At 34.7% G+C, this 15,879-nt stretch overlaps 1 protein-coding gene and 1 pseudogene across 1 annotated transcript; both read left to right on the top strand.

Annotated features, from left to right (window-relative positions):
• Nucleotides 1-2,322: 2,322 nt before the first annotated feature.
• On the top strand, nt 2,323-10,661 carry LOC142635815 (putative F-box protein At1g60180; annotated as a pseudogene).
• A 1,497-nt stretch (nt 10,662-12,158) lies between these two features.
• On the top strand, nt 12,159-15,440 carry LOC142635814 (F-box protein At5g03100-like). Its single transcript, XM_075809891.1, has 3 exons — nt 12,159-13,229; nt 13,851-14,018; nt 15,108-15,440. The coding sequence occupies exons 1-3, from the start codon at nt 12,159-12,161 to the stop codon at nt 15,438-15,440; spliced, it is 1,572 nt and encodes a 523-aa protein (XP_075666006.1).
• Nucleotides 15,441-15,879: the final 439 nt, after the last annotated feature.

Raw genomic sequence — 15,879 nt, 5'->3', positions numbered from 1 at the left:
TTAAATTGTTCAATCATCTTAAATGATCAATTCTCATAAATACATTGTAGCTATGCAGATTAGTATGGTTCAATGAACTAAAATCTTTCTATGTTTCCGATTTCAAGTAGTAATGTTTCTTTGTGATGTTAAGCTTGCGTTTGGATAAATTCATGGTTGATGTCAATGGTTATGTTGCTTATCAAGTTTTTGATTTCATTTTAATCACTTTGCAGTTCACAACATTTTTACAATATTTTCACAACAAATTATAAGTGGTTAGTTGATATTGGTTCAAATTTGAACTTAACATTAAAATTACTTTTTTGCCCTAACAATAACAACTAGTAATAACCTACCATTTAGGATTTGTTCTAAAAATTATTGTAAACATATCATTTCTCCAGCTAATAATATATTTGGATGCAAAATGAATAAGCTGATGCAAAGCTTTTTCATTTATTTATAGCTTTTGGATGAACAATATAATCTATTATGCCTCTTTTAAATTTTAAGGCTTAAGCAATAAGATATTGGAAATTCTTATGGAAAGACACTGTTGAGGTTTTTTATTTTATTTATTTTTAAATTTCTTATTAATTACAAAAAACTTCTAATTTAAACTTTACATTTCCCAATATATTGACATTAGATGGTCCAACTGTAGCCCAACCAAACTTACTGCGCCTAATCTGCAGCCCTATGTAGTTGAACAAATCCATGGGGACGTGTCTTTTACTACCTCATCTACAAGTGCACAATTTAAGCTAAAACATTAAAAAAACAAAAAAAATAAAAACATACACACACCAATCAAGCGTGTATTATGGATGGAATGATTTGGTCATTTGAATTTGAATTTGAATTTGAATTTGAATTTAGGGATTAGAATCTAAATATCTTATTTGGATAGTTTTAAAATGTCAAGGATTTGAATTTGATAATTCTACCAATAAATTTAAAACTTCAAAATTTTAAATTTTAAATAACACCTAAAATTAATAAATTTTAAATTAAGACATTTTAAATCCATTAATTTAAAATTCAAGTCATCCAAGTTTTAAAACCCAAATCTTAAGCCCACAATACATTAATACATTATAGTAAATTAAAATTAAGTCCAATATCCAAGTTTTAAAACCCAACCTTAAGCCTACAATACATTAATACCACATTAGAGCATCTCCAACAACTTCTCTAAATTTTTGTACTGTTTGGACAATGAACAATGACATTTAACTTTTATCTACCAACTTTTTCAAATACACTTTCCAACAGATTTTTTATCCCTTTTTCCATCTCATTTAAATATTATTTCTTCATTCATTATTTATTCTTTATTTTTTCTTCCTCTATTCATTCTCAACAATTATATTTTTCAACAAAAAGTGTTACATCCACAATATTTTTTGCAATACTTTCACAAGAGTCATAACAAAATCTTATAATATTACTAGTTCTAATTTGAAGCCACTACTGAAATTATATTTTTACTTACCAATATTAGCTAATTATTTAAAATTTATTATAAAAATATTGTGGTAGCATTTTTAAATTGTCATTTCTTATTCTTTTCATTTTTTTCATCCATACATTTTTTTTTCCTCCACCATACACGTATACCCATATATCTCCATTATCTCCTTTTTTCTCCACTTTCCCCTTGATTCCAGAATCTCCCTCTCTCTTTCTCCTCCTCTTTTGGGCTTTACTTTTTTGTTTTTATTTTCTTTCCTCTTCGGCTCATTTCACACACATAGCTGACCATGATCTTTTGACTTCTCCTCTATGTTTGCATTTTTTATTTTTTATTTTCTCTCTTCTTCATCTCACTTCACTTACACACAGCCGGCAGAGAGATTGGCCTTAGTCTATGTTTTTTTTTTTTTTTTTTTTTTTCTTGTTTTGATTTACTTTGTTGTTACAATGGAGAGAATGAGAGAAACAAGGAAGCAACAGAGAGAATGAGAGAAAAAAAAATCCAAAGGAGAGAGAAAGAATTGATATAATAGTAGCTGGTATAATTTTTTAATCAAAGAAATCCAATTGTTAATGTACAGTAGTCCATCGGACTTGATGAATTACTGTTCATTAGCCAAAAAAAATTCGGAGTTTAGAAAATCTATTGGAGATCATTTTTATGGTCTCATTCTCTATTATACCAATTATTTTGCTTTTAGCTACACAGCAGGAGATGCTGTCATGGTATCTTACGTCGCCTTTCACAGAATCACAAACACTACTTGAGCTAAGTGAGAATGGAGGAAGAAAACTCCGATTCTAGCGAAAGAAGCTCAACTTCCAGCGAAGACAGCGCTCCCTATTCCCCTCACTATTCTAGCCATGCTACAAACCCCAATATATAATTCTCAAGAAGAAGAAGAATCAAGTGATGATCATCAAGCCAAACACCAATCTTTAAAGAAGATCGAATCAGCACCTTATCTAACACCATCCTCCTCAGAATTCTCTCCTCTTTGCCTACCAAAGACGCTATCAAAACAGGCCTTTTATCCAAAAGATGGGCCTATCTTTGGACCTCCGTTCCCTCTCTCAGCTTCACCGCCGTGGATGAGGCTCTGCTCCTACACACTGCTCCAAAACTCACAAATTTTTGTGTTACAACTGGCAAGGTTGACTGACTTTGTCTACGTTCATCATCGAGTTATATCAAACCTTATGGATACACATTACCGCAACATCTCTACGCTGATGAGTTTGTTTCTGAATTGGATTTTCATTTCTACGAAATTAAGCCTAATGGGTTAGTGGGTTGGAGTTCACTCAAGCGCTTGTGTATTGGGTACACGGCCTTGTCTGAAGATGTGATGAACAAAGTGTTAATGGGTAGTCCTAGACTTGAATTCGTGAAATTGCATAATTGTTATCAGTTTAATCGGTTGGATATGGTGTCGGATAAAGGATGTTTCGACATTGATTGAGGTTAAGCTCAATTTCGAGCTGTTGGTGAAATATGAAAGCGTAGAGGAGGATGCTTGTAAGGAACACCAAGATATTGTAAAAGAACTTCTTCAGAGTCTGCATCATGTCAAGAATCTTACTGTTGGCAAATGGTGTCTCATGGTTGGTTTTAATTTCTTGAATCTCTCTGTTAATTATTTTTATTTGTTTCGATTGTCATACGAAACACTTCCATGTTTTTCTTGATTGCAAATGTTGATTTCCATTTGTAGTAGCATGAATGTCTCAAGATTGTATTCAACTCTGAATCAAGGCTCCAAAAAGGCTTTGTATATCTCATTGTGTAAAGTAAGAAGAAAACACAAAGAATGCTTTGAGAGAAAACTGTTATTTACTAATCTTGAAAGTTGTAATAATGGTTGTTACATAAATCAACTAACAGAAAAGCTATTTATACAGAACCAAAACAGAGATTGAAAACTAGCGCCAAAAACAGTAACCGTTTCTTCAAAACTACAACCAATAAGACAGAGACACCTGGCATCTAATATAACTAACTTCCCACTAATTTAAACGGTGCGTTTCCCTTCCTTTTGTTTCTTTGCCGTTTTATGCTTAGGCTTTCTTCCACTGATGTCGTTTTGCTCTCTTTGTTTGTCCTGTTGTTTGTCTATTACTCCATTTACTTCAGCTTCTGTTACTTCATTCATTTCAGCTTCAACACTCCCCCTCAAGTCCAGTGTCTCAGACTCTGTGACTTGAACTGATTGCAAAACATTAGGCTGAAATATGTCTTTCATTCCCAATTTTGCTGAGAGTCTTGTAAAAGCTGCCATGCCTAAAGCTTTTGTCAAAATATCAGCAACTTGAGAATTGGTTGCCACATGAAAAGTCTTTATTTTCCCTTCCAAAATCTTGTCCCTTACCAGATGACAGTCAACCTCTATGTGCTTGGTCCGCTCATGAAAAACTGGGTTTGCAGCTATATATAAAGCTGCTTGATTGTCACAAAATAACATAGCAGGTCTATGATGTTCAATCTGTAAGTCCTTAAGCAATTGCATCACCCAAGTAATTTCACAAGCTACACTAGCCATTGCCCTATACTCAGCTTCTGCAGAGGACCTGGACACCACCCCTTGCTTCTTTGATCTCCAAGATACCAAGGAATCACCCAAATACACTGCATATCCTGTTAAGGACCTACGGGTATCAGGGCATCCAGCCCAATCTGAATCACAAAAGGACTTAATGTGCAACTCTGAACTACTAGGAAAGAAAATCCCTTTACCTGGTGACCCTTTGATAAATTGAAGAACCCTATGTGCTGTTAATAGATGAGGTTCTCGAGGCTGTGACACAAATTGGCTCAATCTGTGCACAGCATATGTCAAGTCTGGTCTTGTCAAAGTTAAGTATAGCAGCCTGCCTATGAGCCTTCTATACACTCCTGGGTCAGCAAGTAACTTCCCTTCATATTTGGACAACCTCAAATTTTGCTCCATGGGAAATCTAACAGGTTTGCAGCCCATAAAACCTGTGTCTTTCAAAATCTCCAAGGCATATTTCCTTTGAGTAAGACTAATACCCTCAGCAGTCCTTGCAACTTCTAAACCCAAGAAGTACCATAAGGTGCCAAGGTCTTTTAAGCCACATTTATCATCAAGCAGTTTCTTCAAGGCAGCAACACAAGTAGGATTGTTACCTGTAAGCAGAATATCATCAACATAGACCAAGAGTGTAGTGAATGAAGTTCCTTGTGAATGTGTGAAGAAAGAGTAATCTGATTTTGACTGCACAAAACCCATCTGCAATATGGTATTTGAAAATTTCTCAAACCATTGTCTTGAGGCCTGTTTAAGACCATATAAACTTTTGTTTAACTTGCATACTAAACCTTCCCCCTTGCTGTGAAAACCAGGTGGCAAAGACATGTACACATCCTCCACCAAATCACCATGTAAGAATGCATTGTTAACATCCATTTGATGCAAAACCTAGCCTTTCACAGCAGCCAAGGAAAGCACTATTCGAACAGAAACAGATTTGGCAACTGGAGAAAAAGTCTCAGAGTAATCAAGGCCAAGCTTCTGAGTAAATCCTTTAGCAACTAAACGAGCCTTAAACCTCTCAATGGACCCATCAGGCAAGTATTTAATCCTATAAACCCACTTGCAGCCTATTGCAGTCTTACCAGGTGGCAATGGGGTTAAGGTCCAAGTATCATTGACTTCCAAGGCTTCAATTTCTTTGTCCATAGCAGCCCTCCACTTAGGAAACTGCACAACCTGATGAAAAGGGACAGGTTCTGATGGAGTAGCATTGACTGCTAGAACAAATGACTTAAAAGAAGAGCCCAAGTGAGAATAGCTCAAGTAGTCTGACATGGTATAAGGCAGACCAGGTTGAGGTTTAGCACTAACCATCTTACAAGAGTAGTCTGAAAGATAAGAAGGAGCAACATGGGGTCTAGTGGACCTTCTTAAAGGAGCAGATAGAGCAGAAGGAATAGGAGCAGAATCAGAATGAGAAATAGATTTAGATAAAGAAGGAGTGGTGGCTGGAAGCTCTAAGGAAACAGAATCAGTAGAATGAGAAGAATCTAAAGGAGTTGGTATGGAAGTATCAAAGGAAGGAGAAGGAGCAGTAAGGGGAATAGAATTAAAATCACAAGGAAATAGAGAAGAAACATGAGGAAACACAAAATCATGCAAGTATGAGGTAGATGGTAAAGGATTAGAAGCGTAAGGAAAAATTGTCTCATAAAACACAATATCCCTGGAAATGAAAATGGAATTGGAGTCAAGGTCCAATACTTTGTAGCCTTTAATGCCATGAGGATAACCTAAGAAAACACATTTTCTGGCCCTAGGTGCAAATTTGTGCCTATGATTGGGTGAAGTGGAGACAAAACACAAACAACCAAAATTTTTGAGATGAGCATAAGAAGGTGGAGCATGAAAAAGGAGTTCATAAGGAGTTTTGTTACCCAAAGATTTGGAAGGAATCCTATTGATCAAGTGAACTGCAGTGAGAATGCAGTCACCCCAAAAACATAAAGGAACTTGAGATTGAAATTTTAATGCCCTAGCAACATTGAGTATATGTTGATGCTTCCTTTCAACAATGGCATTTTGTTGAGGAGTATCAACACAAGATAACTGATGCAAAATGCCATTGGAATGAAAGAAATCTTTAAGGAAAAATTCAGTACCATTATCACTTCTAATGGTCTTAATATTGCTATGAAACTGAGTTTTAACCATGTTAGCAAAACTAGGAATTAAAAACTAAGTATCAGACTTCAGTTTAAGCAAATACACCCAAGTGCATCTAGAAAAATCATCTACAATGGTTAAAAAATATTTATAACCTTCAATAGTGCAAGTAGAAAAGGGACCCCAAAGATCACAATGAATCAATTCAAAGGGAGTAGAAGATACATGAGTAGTAATGGAAAAAGGGAAGCCTTTTCTGTTTTGAAAAATGACAAACTTCACAGCATGGAGTTTTATTGGAAATGTCAATATTTACATCATTTTTCAACAATTGAAGTTTGGAAAATGAAGGATGACCTAGTCTAGTGTGCCATAAATCTGAAGATGAACTGGAAGCAGCAGTGAGATCATAAGAACTTTGTTGTTTAGCTGAGTTCAACAGATACAAGCCATTGCTCACTCTACCCTGACCAATCATGCTCCATTGAGCAAGGTCCTGAATAAAGCAATAATGACCAAAGAATATGAGACAACAAAATTAGGATTTTGTAAGCTTGCTCACTGAAATCAGATTAAAACCAAAAGATGGGACACACAAAACATCAGTTAAAACAAGTGTAGAAGAGAGATGCACAGTGCCCACATGTGTGACTAAGGCTTCTTCCCCATTAGGCAAATAGACACAAGTATTGACTATGGAAGTGATAGAAGTGAATTGAGTTACTGAGTGCACCATATGATCAGTTGCACCAGTGTCTATGATCCAAGAATCAGATTTGTAAGCAGTCCTATCAGATCTATGATTGCGAGCAGAAAAAACAGAATGTGAAAGATTGGGTGGAATCCAAAAGGGGTTACCTGAAAAACTAGTAGAGCAGGAAGGGGAATTGGAAGTGGTAGGCAAAGATGATTGAAGTTGTGGTGAAGTTGGAACAGCATTGGAAGTCATGACAGATGCAACATGACTAGTTGGAATGCCAAAACCTGAACCCACACCTACATACCCTTTCAAGAAACTGAGCAATTGCTCACACTGAGCTTGGGATATGGGACATTGAGGCTGATAGGAAGCACTCTGCTGCATGAAATAACCACCAGGAGCACCATGTGCAAAACCAAAAGGTGAGCTAGCAGCACCATTCCCAAAACCAGACTGAGTACTGATGGGAGCATTCACCAAATTCTGAACCATACAATCAGATTGGACACCAAAAGTAGGCAAACCAGTAGGTAAACCATTTGACTGAGCTATGGAATTACCATCAAAACCAAGATTTCCTGAAACTTGATTAACCATAGGCTTGGTACCTCCTTTGGGCTTATAACCAGGAGGGTACCCATGAAGTTTATAACACTTATCTGCTATGTGTCTAGTAAAGCCACAATAAGTGCACATAGGTCTTTCTTTCTTTCCTTTCTCACCAATTTTGTTCTGACCCTGATTTTGATTTGCATTGAATGGCCTATTATTATTATTCACATACATTGCCACAGCATCCAATTGTTGAACCATATTAGCAATGCTACCCAGATTCCTTCTTTTCTCTTCTTGCAAAACTAAAGAACACACTTTACTAAGAGAAGGAAAAGGTTCAAGAAGCAAAATCTGCCCTATTAGGTTTCCATAGCTGTCATTCAAGCCCATCAAAAAACGAAATACATGTTCTTTGTGCTGTGCATCTAACTGAGATGACTTAGAACCACAAACACAAGCACAAGTGCAAACTGTGAAATGTTGATTATTAGCAAATTCATCCCATAAAGTCTTGAATTTAGTGAAATATGAACTCATCGAGAGTGATCCTTGAACCAAATGAGAAATCTCCTTTTGCAACTCAAACAATCTTGGTGTATTGTCCTGAGATAGCCTGTTCTTGAGATCAATCCACAAATCTTTTGCAGAATTGATGTACATAACACTAGCTTTAAGATCAGGACTAAGTGAATTGGTTAGCCATGAAAGGATCGTAGTGTTACATCTATTCCAAGAATTGAATAAGGGTGAAGTTGGATCTGGTTTTGAAATTGAACCATTAACGAATCCAAACTTGTTCCTGGAACTCAAAGCCAGAAACACAGATCTCGCCCAAGTCATGTAATTCTCAGGGCCAATGAGAGGTTGAGATGTGAGAATTAAACCAGGATTCTCATTTGCTGGTATCAAATAAGGATTATTTGCATATTCATCTGCCATGACTGCATTTGCAGTTGGAGTAGACGAAGAAGATGGTGCACTCGAAGAGTCTGAAGCCATGGGAAGCCAAGAAACTTAGTTCAAAGAAAAAAAAAAATCTGTTTGGTTGGTAGGAAAGTGAAAGAAAATAGCTCTGATACCGTGTAAAATAAGAAGAAAACACAAAGAATGCTTTGAGAGAAAACTATTATTTACTAATCTTGAAAGTTGTAATAATGGTTGTTACATAAATCAACTAACAGAAGAGCTATATATACAGAACCAAAACAGAGACTGAAAACTAGCGCCAAAAACAGTAACCGTTTCTTCAAAACTACAACCAATAAGACAGAGACACCTGGCATCTAATATAACTAACTTCCCACTAATTTAAATGGTGCGTTTCCCTTCCTTTTGGTTTCTTTGCCGTTTTATGCTTAGGCTTTCTTCCACTGATGTCGTTTTGCTCTCTTTGTTTGTCCTGTCGTTTGTCTATTACTCCATTTACTTCAGCTTCTGTTACTTCATTCATTTCAGCTTCAACACATTGTATATATTCACATTTATATAATTTAGTGTTCTGTAAAATATGTTAGCTAAATTGTTCACTTGCGATGTATATTTAAAGTCATGTTATTTATTCTTTCATTCGCTTTACCTTATTGTGTTGTACCTTTTGCTTTGATGGACCTAGGTTATATCTATAATGTCAGTGAAAAATCTGTCTTCTCCATTGTTAAAGTGCAAATGTTTAACGATGAAAACAAGCATGGAAAGATGGGATCTTCCTGGCATTGCAAGCCTGCTCCAAAGGTCGCCTTATGTGGAGACATTGGTTTTTGACATCATTTCATCCTACAATGTAGAATTAGAGGTATGTTCTTTGTCCAATTTCTCGAATCTTGTATGGTATCAAAGGAACTTTAATGAAGAATTAATACCAATCATTAATTTTATTTTGTTCAATGTGTCAATTAAAGAAGTAATAAATTTCATTATTTTTGATAGAATAAAATAGAAGAAAAGACTATATAACTAATCTTGTTAAGGATCTATAGCCAATCCCAAAAACTTTGGAACTAAGGCTTTATTGTTGTTGTTATTGTTGTAGATAAACCTATCTATTTATTGGGTCAAAAAGATTTCCTCGAGGAGGTTGGCCACCCTTACTGAACCATCTCATCGATGATACATCTTTCTTTTTACTACAATAGCCTTAGTAAAAGGTTATATATTGCCAAAGTTACTATCTAGAATTTCTGGCGTTGGCGACAAGAAGTCAATTTCACCTTGATTTTAATTTTATTTACTTTTAAGTGTTAGGGGCAATTTTGTAAGTTTTTAATGTCTGGACATAGGCTATTCTAATTGTAAGTCTTATTTTGGTTTTATTTGAGGTAGTGACTTATATTGGGCTTCATAGTAAAAGTCCATCATGTTCCACTAGTGATAAGTATCAGTCATCTACTTAAATAGTCTTATTTATCTTCAAATTCTTCCAGCAACTTGAAATTTAGCATGCACACATTGATTAAGACTTGGCTTGTGTTCATTGCTCCTATGTATTGGATTCATTAAGATTATGACATGAGCAAAAGTGGACAGTCATGCTAATATTGATGGGTCTAATGCACAAGAGAACTAACTCATCTTTGCCCATTGGCTTATCATCCTTATCTAAATCCCAAAATCCGAAATCACCTATCCTTCAAAATAGCATCAAATACCCAATTAAAAGGCTATATACTGTTTACGAGTTTTTGTTTATAACCCTAGAATTGCAACCTAAGTTTTAGTTATTCCCCTTTGTTGGATTCCCAAATCCTAGCTCATTAGAAACCCTATAATTCTTATTTCATTCAAACTTCCAGCTTTTTTCCTTACAAATTAAGTCTAACCCTAAATCCTCAAAATCCAAGATGTCTGAAGCTGACTTAGGAATTCCAAATCTAATTTGGCTTTATTCCCTTCTCCTACATCAACTCTATTATAACATGACAAGATATCTTAATTTAAAGTAAACTTCAAAATGGACTAATGTACTTTTATTTTGCAGTTTCTAGTAAAAAGCTTGGATGAAGTGAACCATTGTAGATTAAAGGAGGTCTATTTCTAGTCTATGCTACAACGCCTCAAAACTGTCAAGATTTTTGGTTTTGGAAAAAGTTTCCACACAAAGGAAGTATTCATTTTTTTTGGTACAAGTTTTACTTAAGAATGCAAAGGTATTGGAGAAGATAATTTTCAATGAACCACGTGTTATGGAAAATGAAACGCATTATATGCTACTTAAATTTCTACAAGTGTCTCAAAAGTTGATAAGCATCCCTAGATCTTCTCCTCATGCAATGGTTATGTTCCCATATTAGTAAAATATTTTTTAGCTGCTCAATCCTCTTAAACCATCAGATTCTCGTGAATACACACTAGCTATGTAGAGTGGTCAAATTGAAGGGAAAAAAAAAAAATTACTATATGAATATTCTTTAGCTTCCATTTCATGTACTTATGTTTTCTTAATTTGTGATAAATTCGATTATAAAAAAAAAGTGTGATATATTCATGCTGAATGTCAATGGTATTGTTCCTTATCAAGTTTTTTATTTGATTTTAATCACTTTGCAATTTAAAGTTGCTTATCAAGTTTTCAATTTGATTTTAATCACTTTGCAGTTTCAAATTTTCAATGACATTGTTGGATATTTCCAATATCTTTTGGTTCTTTTACTACAAAATACTTATAAATTGACGTGATAATAAATGTGATTAGTGTGCATCAAGTCATCAACAACATAATAAACGATTTTCTTCATTAGTTTTTGTGTTTTGTGTTGTTTTATAAGTTGACATATCCGTTTATAAAGCTTATATGTAGTAAAAAAAAATATTGTAGTAGAACTCATAGCATCGTTCTTGAGATTTATATCAATTTTATCGACTACTTTGCACATGTCCATGATCCAAAGATATCTCCCTCTTTCATTATTATTTATTTATAGAATTTGAATTTATGGCTTTCTTTCCGTAATGATTGCCTTTTACGTTAAAACTTTCTTTAACCATTATGCTAAAACAACCTAGTATTTTTTTTTAAATTTTTTTTTTTTTTTTATATATATAGCAATAGCATAGGCGGAATTTGGACTCAAATCTCTTATTCAATGACTAAAGATTTTATTAATTGAGTTTATAACAGCCCGCATCTTCCTTTGACCTTTTAAAAAAAAGTAATGAGTTTAGGATTAATTAACTTTTATCACTAACATGAAGGATTTACTATCACTTTTAGGTGCCAGTTAGTTCAATTAATAAAATTTTAATGGTTGAATAAGAGATCTAAGGTTTAATCCTTTATTTTTAGGTTAAAGCAATCTAAAAATAAATGATTTGCTATCATAACATCTTTAAAGAGGAGTTTACTTATAACAATTCCTTGCTATAAGGGAATTGCGTTTATCCATAAGATCAATTATGCATTAAAATTTTGGTTTTAATGTTATATCTCACAAACAATTTGTAACTCAATCGGTTGCCATTTTTTAGAGTTTTCATGGAAGTTGTCCGGAATTTAAATCAACATTTCACCATTGTAACTAAAAAAAAAAAAAAACCCACAGTTGGTTACATCCCAAACTCAAAAGAAGGCTAGTCTAATTCAAGTTTTACACATTAAAACCGAAAAAAAAAAAAAAAAAAAGATTTTACACCTTTTGTATAAATAAATTGATATTTAGATGGGCCATCTGAAGCCCAATCTAACTAATCTGTAGCCCTAATTGATAGAACAAACCCGTTTGCTTTGTATTTTAAAGAAGAATAGAAGGTGCGTGTATTACAATATTCACTACTGGCAGTTTGAGAAGATAATGGAAGAGGAAGAGAGCTATGGTTCTACTATCTATGGGGAAAGAAGAAGCCCAACTTCAAGAGACAACTATGATTATGAATATTCGAACCCCAATAATTCTGAAGAAGAAGACGAAGAAGAAGCAAACGATAATCATCGAACCAAACGCCGCAAACATGCACCAACCCTAGAAGATCGAATCACCACCTTACCTCACTCCATCCTCCTCAACATCCTCTCCTTCTTGCCCACCAAAGACGCTATCTTAACCACCGTTTTATCCAAAAGATGGGCCTATCTTTGGACCTCCGTTCCCTCTCTCAGTTTCACGCAGTCATACAAAACCGCTACCGCTTTTGCCAGCGAAGTAGACGATACCCTACTCCTACACAGGGCTCCAAAACTCGCTAATTTCTCCGTCCAATTCGAGTACAGGTCGCGCCTCAAGCGTCGCCTTGATCTTTGGGTTCGTTTCGCCACAACTGCTAAGGTTGACAAACTTAGTCTACATTTATCATCTCATTATTCTCCTCTCGATGCTAATGGATACCGATTGCCTCAGTATCTCTACGCCAATGAGTTTGTTTCTGAACTCGATCTTAGTTTCTGCAAAATTAAGCCTATTGGGTTACTACATTGGACTTCACTCAAGCGCTTGTGCATTCGGAAATCGGCCTTGTGTGAAGATGTGATAAGGAAAGTGTTAATGGGTAGTCCTAGACTTGAGTACTTGGAATTGAATGATTGTTATGAGTTTAATCGGTTGGATATAGTGTCCGAGAGTTTGAGAAAATTGGTGATAGATAGCTATTTGGTAGATATGTTGGAAAGTGAGGAGCGTAAGTTGGAACTGGAAATTGTGGCTCCAAAGATTGAGTGTTTAGAGATTTTGGGGGGTTTTTATATGAAGAGGTGTCAGATAAAGAATGCGTCAGCATTGGTTGAGGCTAAGCTCGATTTCGACATGTGGAAGGGGTACGATAGTGATGAGGAGGAGGGTGCTTGTGAGGAGTTCCAAGACATTATGAGAGACATTCTTGAGAGTGTGCATCATGTCAAGAAACTCACTGTTGGCAATTGGTGTCTCATGGTTAGTTTTCATTAATAACTCTCTTTGTTTCGTTTGTTTTTCTTGATTGCTAATGTTTATTTCCATTCGCAGATATCAAGATTGTATCTTTTATTGTTGGTAGTGTCATTGCTTGGCTAGGCCCTACATATAGAATATTGCAAAGTTATTGTACTATTGATTTTTCTTTAATACCGAAAGGAAAAGCATTTTGTTGATTTAAATGAGTATTCCATACTCTCTATTGTGAGTTGGGCTTAGCCAATCCCAAAAATTTGGGACTATGGCTTCATTGTTGTTGTTGTTGTGAGTTGAGATTTTTCTCCTGAACATCTTGATTTTAGTCCGAGTTGTAAACAATCAATGGTTGAAGGACCTGATATTATTGGTCCAATTTCGTGGCTTGAGCTTTTGTGTTAGAGACACCTACTTTTAGTTTCATGATAAGATGTAGGCACTTGTTTTAGACTTTTCGTGCCAAATAAGGCCTTGTTTTATTTCATTGTCTGCATATATTGACACATGTTAGTTAAATTGTGCACTGGCAATGAATTTTACAATTGGTCATGAACTTTGTTCTTGTCATTCACTTTACCTGAATTTTACCTTATTGTGTTTTGCATCTTGCTTTGATGGACCTAGGTTGTATCTATAATGTCAATGAAACATCTGCCTTCTCCATTGTCAAAGTGCCAATGTTTAACAATGAAAACAAGAATGGAAGAAGAGAACCTTCCTGGCGTTGCCCGCCTACTTCAAAGTTCGCCTTATGTGGAGACATTGAATATAGACATCACATCGTCCCACTATGTAGGGTCAATGGTATGTATTTCTTGTTCCAATTTCCTGAATGTCATATCAAACGAACTTTAATGAAGGCTTAATTCTTATCATTAATTTTTATTTTGTTATTTTTTAGCTCAATATGTCTAACTATTTATGGGATCAAGTTGATCCCGTGAGTTATTGATGTAAAGAGTAAACGTTGATTGTCGACCTTTTTGATCTTTGAAGTGGTTGTTTTATGGATTATTTACTCAAAACCTTCTTATTGACAATACATCTTTCTTCTTACAACAAAGAAATTAGTAATAGATTTTTGGAAATCCATTTGTTTGAGTATGAGGTCATTAATAGCCAAAGTTATTATCCAGAATTTCTGGCATAGGCAACCAGAAGACTTTTTCACTTTAATTTAATTTATTTTATTTTATTTTTAAGTGTCAATGACAATTCTCTAAGTTTCAAGTTTCTGGATATAAGCTATTCTAGTAGTCTATTGAGCCTTATTTGGTTTTATTTAAGTTTAGTGATTTACTGGAATAGGTATTGGCTAGTTGCTTTCTATTTAAGAAGAATGAGTTTTATTTTATTTGTTAGAAGTTGTGAAGCTTTGTTTGAAGTTTGTGTGATATAAGAGGCATGATGCTTAGAAGTTTATTCTTTATCTTTAAATTTTCAGCAACTTGAAATCTAGCAAACATGCATTGATTTATCAGCCTTTAAACCCTAATATCCAAAACTTTAAAATCCTATGTCACCTATCCATCAAATAGCTTTAGATACCCCATAAAAAAGTAAAATACTGTTCACAATGTCACAACCTTAATTAGAACGGCAACCCAACCAAAGTTTTAATTTTTCCCTTTGTTGCATCCCTAAATCCTCCAATTATTTTTCTCATAAAAAACCATATAACCCTTATTATTTACTATTTTCCAACAGTTTTCTTACCAAAGCCTAAGCCTAAATTCTCAAAATCCAAGTTTTCCAGAGCTTACTCAGAAATTTCAAATCTGATTTGGATTTGTTCCTTGTCCTACATCAACTCTATTACAACACGATGAAATATCATAATTTAAAACTGAACTTTCATGCTAATGTACTTTTATTTTGCAGTTTCTAGATATATGTTGCCGCCGCTCTTACAGTGATGAAGTGAAACATTGGAAATCAGGAGAGACCTATTTCAAGTCTTTGCTAGTATGCCTCAAGACTGTTAAGTTTTTTGGTTTTGGAGAAAGGTTGTTCTGCACAAAGGAAGCATTCATTTTAGTGGTACAATTTCTACTTAAGAATGCAAAGGTTCTGGAGAAGATGGTTATCACTACATCACGAGATATGCAAAATGAAAAGCGTATCATGCTACCTGAATTTCTACAAGTGACTCAACAGTTATTAAGCTTCCCTAGATCCTCTCCTCATGCAGTGGTTTTGTTCCCATATCTGTAAAATCATTTTAAGTCCCATTTTCTTAGACCATCAAATTCTCATGAATACACGATAGTTATGCAAGTTTATCTTATTCAATGAACTAAAATCTTGCTATGAATGTGCTTTAACTATGGTTGTCATGTGCTTGTGTTTTCTTAGTGATATTAAGCTTGCCTATCTTGTTTTTTTTAGTTAGGTTCCAATTAACTCAATTAGTATAAGTTTTTCACTTTGGAGAACTAATGCCCCTTTTTGTTTATTACATAACTTATAAAAAAATAAAAGAAGAAGCTTGCCTTTGGATATATAGTATTCATAATCAATGTCATTGGATGAAATGGAGAAAGCTGTGTAGACCTAAACAGGAAGGGGTATTCAATTATGGGATTTGAGTATGTTCAACCTAGCTCTCTTGGTTGAACAAGAATGAAGACTAATTCATAGGCTTAAATCACTT

Source organism: Castanea sativa, chromosome 5 (genome assembly GCF_040712315.1).
Source record: "Castanea sativa cultivar Marrone di Chiusa Pesio chromosome 5, ASM4071231v1".
Taxonomy (NCBI): domain Eukaryota; kingdom Viridiplantae; phylum Streptophyta; class Magnoliopsida; order Fagales; family Fagaceae; genus Castanea; species Castanea sativa.
The sequence above is the reverse complement of the archived record's forward strand: the minus strand, read 5'-3'. Positions and strand labels throughout refer to the sequence as shown.